Here is an 8,258-nt window from a genome sequence, read left to right on the forward strand (position 1 = left end):
TTTAGACAGTGGAGCCTTGCTGGAAGAAGTGAATCCCGAGGGGCCCTTACATTTTGATAGCTGGCCCTACTCTTTTTGTTCTTGGAAATCTGCCTATGACACAATATGACTGGCTACTGCATACTCCTGCTGCTGTGTCTTCCCCATCACGATAGAGCCTTTAAACTTGTATTCCCTATTCTGGTTTGCACTTTTATTGCTGTGACAAAACACCACAACTAGGAGCATCTTGGAAAGAAAGGGTTAAATTCATCTTATACTTCCAGGTCATAGTTCACCTTGATAAGGTGAGAAATTGGGGAAGGAACTCAAGGCAGGAACCCAGAGGAATGCTGCTTACTGGCTTGCTCCCTCTGGTTTGCTCAGTTAGATCTCTTATTAAAAACTCAGAGCCACCTGACAGGGGTGGCTCCACCCACAATGGGTTGGGCCTTTTCATATTAATCATTAATCAAGAAAATGGCTCCTCTTGCCTACAAGTCAATTTGATTGAGGCTTCTTTCCCCCCACTACAGTTCTGTTTTCCTGAGTGACACTAGTTTATGTCTAGTCAACAAAAACCAAAGTAGCACGCTATGCCAGTCTCTGAATCTACTCTCTGTGACCCCCTAAACAGAGTCTGTGACCTTACCATTTGGCAGTTATGCAATTCTTGTCTTCTGATAGATAGGGCCTTGAAACTATGTTTTCATTTTTCTTCTCCCCTAAATACATTATCATGGACTTCCAGAAGATATGCTAACTCCAGGATGTTCTGAAGTCAAATAAAAGGCTGGTAAGAATCTACACAATGGCATGAGTGCAGGCCCTGGAAAGTGAGGCCACGATCGAGTTAACACTGGGCATCTTTGTGAAGTGAGATAATGCAGTGGCCTCAAAGTGGATCATGCTACGTCCACAGTGGCTCCATATTCCATGGTCTTTCCGCAGTTGTTCCTTTACTGGTAAAATGAAATAAATTTTGTTGACTATACACTGGACCACCTCCATGGAAAACAGCCCTGAGATCACAGAGAAATTTTATAAAGTATTCCAAGAAATGTCCAGTAAAAGACAATTTACTGGGATTGGGGAGAAGGTTGGCAAACGCCACTTGAAGAGAAAAGAAAGCCCGAGTTTCACTTGGCCACCTGTTATCTTCCTGAAACATTTCAGTGAGGAAGCTCCCTCAGGGCCCCTCCCCTCCCTCCACAGCAGAACCAGGCCTGATAGCAAGCACAGTAATATTAACCATGGGCCAGGAATTTAACAATAGCCGTAACAATGGCTACCACTACTGATTAGTTACTGAATGCAACACACTGCAGTTGGACCTTCCAGAGATTGTCTGTACATGGCAATGAACAAGCCACAGAGGGACCAGGTATATATTTTAAAGTCATTTCAATAGTCTGTTATTTCCCAAGTCCATCCGCTTCTGAGATCTTTCTCTGTCAGCTCTTTTCAACACCAAACAGCAAATTCAACCCACATCATAGCAAATTCTAACCTTACCCCAGTAGGCAGATACCCCAAGGAAAGAGAATACCAAATGAATAAACCCTTTAGACAGAAGACGATCAAACACTTAGGGGATTGGGAATGATGTTGCAGGAAATGTTCACTACAGTTTAAAAAGAAAAGTTTGGAAATGATCGGTGAATTACTTAGGACTTCCATACCCAAAAGTCTGAAATGCTAGCACACCAAGAAATTTAATTTAGATTTCTTTAACACGCTCTCTCCTGATAAGCGAGCATTCAGTATATAAATGGGATACAACTTGACTGCCAAATTGCAACACAGAATGGAGAAAATTTGTCATTTTGAAATGCTAAGGGAGTTCTTACTAACAGCTTTCTCATCTTGTAAAACTATTATTTTTCTGAACCATAATATGATTTATAAGCCTCCGCTGAATTTTATACTTTTGATGGGAATTGTCTTAAAGTAAAAAATGCATTTTCTCAGAATACAAAATTCTCTTAGGAGCTGGCCAAATGAGGGATAAAGTGAAACAATTTCTACAAGTAAGAGGACCAAGGACTTGGTCCCTGCAAACACAGCACATGGGAACGTTTGTCCTCCTCAGCCATCCTGGCTCATCTGAACTTCCCAGGCTGACACCAACCACCCAAATTCTGCAGTGCTGTCCTAGGTCCAGTGCCCCTCCCCCCCAATGCACCCTCAGATCCCCTTAGAACTCTGCCAAATTAGAGGTCCCTATATCCAACACCCATTAGACTAGATTGCCCTCACACCCTACAACCCATTAGTCACCAATGCTCTTTTCCACAAACCGTTTGTTTTCGCTGAATCCTAATATTGAAACAATAGCAAAATCTATAGGGATTTTTAGTCCCAGCTCTCAAGAAGTTTGTGATGCAGCACAGGAATCAGGTAAAGAACAAGCAGTTGCTCCATGGGTTTGTAAGTGCTGTGCTTGGAGGATCCCAAGGTCTCTGGCTCTCCTAGGAAAGATGCTCAGTCAGGGAATCAACCTGAAAGAAGGATCTTCCTGTAGAGTATGAACTGGGTGATAGAAAGGTGTGTGTGTGTGTGTGTGTGTGTGTGTGTGTGTGTGTGTTGTTTTGTTTAAGATAAACATTGTTTTTTAAAAGGGAGTGAGAGAGCTTACATTTTATATAGTCTCAGGGGGTGAAAAACCTGGAGAGCTTATAGGAAATATATGACTCCCACTTGTGGTCTCTATAAATTCTTACAGCCATATTTTTCTATAGTTAGGGGTAAGTACTGTTTTTGCCCATGCTTTGAAATAATAGATTTACCATTGTCTTCTTCACAGGAAATTGAAAAGCGTTCAGGGTATTCCTTGCAGGTGCTTGCAAAGGTTGACTATGGGTATTTAGTTAAGATGGAATAACATCAGAATTCTGGAGCCCAGGGAGCTTGTCATGCAGTGGTGACAAATGAGGATGAGGGTGTTTCGGGGGAGCAGTAAAAAGCTTTGCATACCATGTTAGTATATCATCCTGGTATAGTTGGGATGTAAAATATCCCCTTCGCGCTCATATGTCTGAACCTTCAGCTAGGGTGCTGTATCGGGAGGTCATGGAACATCTTGGAGGTGGAACCTTATTCCACGATGAGCAGGATGCCCTTCTTTGGTGGGCAGGCTTGAGGTTCATAGCACTGCCTTGCTTTCTGACCTGTTGGAATGCAAGTATGTGGCTGCTGTGCTTCTGCCTCAACAGAGCCCTGCATCTCCATACCTTACCTGCCGTGATGCCTGCCATGATGAACTGTGTTCCCTCCGACTGGGAGCTGCACAGTCCGTTCTTCCGCTAAGTTGTTCTTTGTCAGGTACTTTGCCTAAGCAACAAGAGAAGAATCTGTCTCGGTTAGGCTTTCTATTGCCATGATAAAACACCATGACCAAAAGTAACTTGGGGAGGAAAGGGTTTATTTCATTGTGTAGCTCAGGCTATCATGAAAGGGAGTCAGAGCCGGAACTTGAGGGCAGGAACTGATGCAGAGGCATAGAGAAATATACTTACTGGCTTGCTCCTCATGGCTTTCTCAGTCTACCTGTTTGTATAGCCTGTAAGACCACCAGTCCAGGGGTAAGCTTCCCCCTCATCAATCAGGAAAATGCCCTATGAAGTTGTCCTACTGGCTAGTCCATTGGAGGTGTTTTCTCAATTTATGTTCCCTCTTCCAAAATGACTCTACTTGTATCAAGTTGACATAAAACTAGCTAGCAGAAAAGCTAATATCTCTGTAGTCCAGTCATTCTCAAGTATTTATTGAGAGAGCACTTTATTGAAATAAAGCTTGGTTTGCATGTGTCCTCTCTACCACATGACACACCAACCTATTGTCACGCCTTGGCCCAAGTACTCTTTTGAAAGAAAAGATCTGGTTATCTCAGTCCTGGGGCATGCCCCTCAAAGACATCTATCAAATTTTGAGTGAAAGGCCATTTCCCAGCAGGCCCTGGGTCACGTGGTGATGGCTACTTACCTCCCTACTCCCCTCACGTCATTTCCTTGACTTTCCACTTATGCATCCTCCAGCGAGCCCATGTCATCCCTGCCTCCATAATTTTGTAAACAATGCCCTCTCCTTTTCTTCTCTCTCCTAATTCCCCAGTTAGTGCCTACTCTTCCAATATCAGCTGAGCTATTATTTCCCAGGGAAGCATTTCCCAGCTTGGTCAGGTCTCCCTTCTGCACTCTGTAGATGTTTACATGGTAGCACTCAATCACTATTAGCTGTGGGTTTGATTATTTTCTGCTTCCCCTTCCTGTGATATGAACTTTGGGAATGAGCCGAGTGGCCCCCATCCCTATTGTTCATAATGGCCCCTGGTACCCTCCTCAGTGCCAGCCACTAAACATGCCCTCTGGCAATCAATTTATTGAAAATGTGCCCATAAATACTACAAGAAGACAAAAGGAAGGAGCCTTCCACTGAACCAGAACTGTGGATCTTAGACTCTTCCTAGGAGGTCTACGCTCCTGCAAGGGTCCCTCAGGCCCAGGGTGAGAGAGGCACCCTGACAAGTAAGAACAAGAGGCTTTGCTACTTGGTTTTGAGGTAGGGATGGCTATTATTCTTTTGGTCTGAGGGAACTTTCCCACTTAATGGTCAAGAGAACAGATAAAATGATCAAAGTCGTTTTGTGTAGACAGGAAGCATATTTCATTTACTTATTTCAACATCTTGTCTCTCTTGGGTGGGGAAAGACTGTAAAAGACATCTGTAAAGCTGGCCTGAGTTGTATTCTTTTGTGCAAGACTGGATGTAGCATAGATATTTCTTTGGAAAGTCATCTTGGCCTTTGCCCAGACCATTGAGGAAATTGTCTCTACTCAGCACAGATCCCCATTGAGAATGTGGGCCAGTTCCTAGGTCTGGAATCATGGCCATCAGACCGTTGTTCAGTGTGGTCAGCTCTAATGGAGTCACGGATGCCTTTATCTGTTAAATAGGGTGAATCGAAGTGAAAATTACCTTTTGATTGAGTAGCATTGCTGAAGAAAATCAATAGAAATGGCTCGAGATTTATCGGCACCAGCTCAATTTTAAGTGTTGTAGACTCTTAAATTGCTGGAACACTGGGTTTCAGGACCCATCCTTCTCCAGGCCAATGGAAAATAAACAAGAGAGTGAGTTAAGGGAGAAACTGCATTTCTGTTCTGTCCCAAAGGAAAGAGGAAATATGTGCTGACCAAAGCTAAGTCATTTGCAACCTCAAACTATGCTTTCTAAATTCTAAGAGCCCACGTTTGACGTGTTCAAGGGAGAAAGACCGCAGCTGACGCTGTCTTTGTTCAGAGTGTAGGAGACGGTTTTGTCTAGACTTTCAGGAATGATATAGAATGACATTTTTAGAACAAATAAAAAAATAGTTTTAGATTCCTCTTTTCCCTTCAGGAGAAGGATTTGACATGCTTCTGAAATCTGAATGTGGTGGGTCTATAAACAGCCTCCATCATTCACTAGGAAGAGGATGGGAAAATGAGCCATTGAGAAAAGATGCTGAAAATGTCCTTGGTTTACTTTCTTACTTTGATAGCAGTGCCATCAATAGGAATCCAGCACCTAATGCGGAGGGGATGGTTTACAGGCACGTGCTAGGCTGCTGACATACATTGCCTGATGGTTCTCAGGGTGACATCATGGGGCAGGTATTGCTTGTCTGCTTATGAATGAAGAGACAGAAGCACACAGAGCTTGGGGAACAGCACACAGAGCCACCGAACATGGGCTTCTAAGCAAGGATTGTGTTTGACTGTCCCTCTAAACCTGCCCATCTCACCACTGTGTTGATGTCTTCTTTCCCCACAGGGCCAGCATTGTACAGAAACGCATTATTTATTTTCAAGACGAGGGCTCCCTGACCAAGAAGCTGTGTGAACAGGGTAAGAACATGCAGACGGGGGAGGGAGAGGTGAGGGAGGGCTCTTTCAGGTTAAGCTGGCTGCAGAAATTCAGGCAACGGGGCTTTCTGAGTTCCCCTGGGCTCTGCCTCCTCACGTAGCTCTGATTTTTAATCTGGCTGTGTGCTATGGATAATTGGATCCGCCTTAAGCTCTAATTACTCGGCTTGATTCCCTGGGTAGGAGATAATGTACCTTATATTGGTGCTGTCTTCTTATTTTTGTGAAACAGTGATTATTCTGAAGAGGTTCCTTGGAATAATTCACAGGACTTAATTAAGGAATGCACAGTTGTGTACCTTTAAAAAGCCTATGGTGGCTCTCTGGAATAACCACCCTCAGAACTTGCATGGCATCTGAATAATATGGGACTTTTCTCCCAAAAAAAGACCAGTAGCAGACAGGAGTGTCATGGGTTGGAAGGTAGGGGACACTAACCTTGTGATTTTACCACTTCCAAGTCTGGTCCTCAGACTGCAAGTTCATAAACACCCTTTACTTAGAGTGAGATATTCTAATAGATGTCCTTTTTCTGGTGCTAGGGATCATATCTGGTGCCTTGTGCGTGCTAACTAAGCACTTTAGCTCTGAGCTACCCCTGAGCCTGGGATTGGAACATCCTAATAAAGTAGACTGTGTGTTTACAGATGGGGCTTGGGCTCAGATTAGGCCTAGCTTAGATCTGCTTCTGTTGCGCAGCCTGCCCTTCCGCCCCCCCCCACACCATGTGATTTAATAACGTACAATAAGCCGAGGAAATGGCTCCGTGAGTAAAGTTCTTACCGTGCAACTGTGAGGGCTTGAGTTCAGAGCCCAGACGTCACATAAAGCTGGACATGGTGCTTCAGCCCACTCATCTGTAACATATGAGATGGAAGCAGAGGTGGCAATTCCTGGGTGCTCCCAGCGCAGCTAGCCTGACATCTACAGGTTGAAAACAACAAGAGAACCTGTTCCCAACAAGATGAAATGTAAGGACCGACACCTGAGATTGTCCTCTGAGCCCCATAGAAGTGCAAAGGCATACTTGCATTCAAAGACTTCAACCCAGGCAAGCACACACATCATACATGCAAGATTGAATGTGGATGCATGTGTGTGTGTGTGTGTGTGTGTGTGTGTGTGTGTATGTGTGTATGTGTGTATGTGCATGTGCATGGTAGCTATTGCTCTCTATGTTCAAATGCTTTTTCATTAATTTGTTGTGAAAAATAAGACTTTAAACATCTGAACTGGTTTAGAAGTTATTAGGTAACTCAGTGAAAACCAAAAATGCTCTATAATTATATAGCTTAGCTATCTCATTTCTATTCATTTTTGCAGAATTTTTATTTGCCTTTCCAGCAATTAGCCTTTTCAGAAGGAATAATCCTCTCCAACTATAGCAAGACATAAACTACTAAGAAAGGTTGGAGAGAGGTCTACTGGGGAAATAATAATTGCTAATAATTTTGAGTGTTTGCTATATGACAGGCACTATTCTAAATACCTTCTATTGCTTAATTATGCAATCTATACTGTAGCCCTGTATGGTAAAGGCTATTGGATCAGCCATAGTGCAGATGAAAAGCCTGAGGTAGAGAGAGTTCAAATAGCTATTTACAGTCAGCAAGGGAGGGGAGGGATTGACACTAGGAGTCCATGCCTTGAGCCACTGCTTCCTGTCAATGCTGAATCCTCTATGGCCAGTACTTTGCAGCCCTGTCTATGTCAGAGCCATGCACTGTCTTCTTGTAAAAAGGCTAGAGTCAAATGTTAAGTAGAGTTTTATGGAGATAGTTGGATGCTTGGCATCAGGGTGGGAGTTCTGGACTCTCTGGCCAAGACCCTTGCTAACTTCTTGGTGTGCATCACTACACGTGGGATGAGGTCTTCTCTCTAAGCCATTTAGCTGATAAATGGTTCTGTTAGCTTTTTTCCAAACAAGGAACATCTCCACTCTTTAGGCTCTTATTTCTTTTTTAAATAAATAAATAAATAGTTCTATTTTATTTATTTATGTATGTGAGTACACTGTTGCTCTCTTTAGACACACCAGAAGAGGGCATCACATCCCATTATAGATGGTTGTGAGCCACCATGTGGTTGCTGGGAATTGAACTGAGGACCTCTGGAAAAGTAGTCAGTGCTCTTAACCTCTAAGCCATCTCTCCAGCCCCTAGGCTCTTGTTTCTTAAATAACAATCTCATCCCTTACCCTCTTTCCATGAATGTATACTCACTTCCCATGAGCTGGACTCAAGGGTGTTCTGACTCACACATAGGTTACATCTTTTTTTTTTTTTTTTTTTTTTTTTTTTTTTTGGTATTTTTCTCATTTACATTCCCAATGCTATCCCAAAAATGCCCCATACCCCCCCCCACTCCCCTACC

The 8,258-nt window shown here is 43.3% G+C and overlaps 1 protein-coding gene across 1 annotated transcript in view; it reads left to right on the top strand.

Moving 5' to 3' along the window:
* Positions 1-8,258, top strand: part of Spon1 (spondin 1) — a 279,250-nt gene that overhangs the window by 114,943 nt on the left and 156,049 nt on the right. Inside the window, exon 4 of the mRNA XM_021166919.2 lies at positions 5,794-5,867. Coding sequence (XP_021022578.1) covers positions 5,794-5,867 — 74 coding nt within the window. The remainder of the gene's footprint in view (positions 1-5,793; positions 5,868-8,258) is intronic.

The sequence above is a fragment of the Mus caroli genome, chromosome 7, assembly GCF_900094665.2.
Source record: "Mus caroli chromosome 7, CAROLI_EIJ_v1.1, whole genome shotgun sequence".
NCBI lineage: Eukaryota > Metazoa > Chordata > Mammalia > Rodentia > Muridae > Mus > Mus caroli.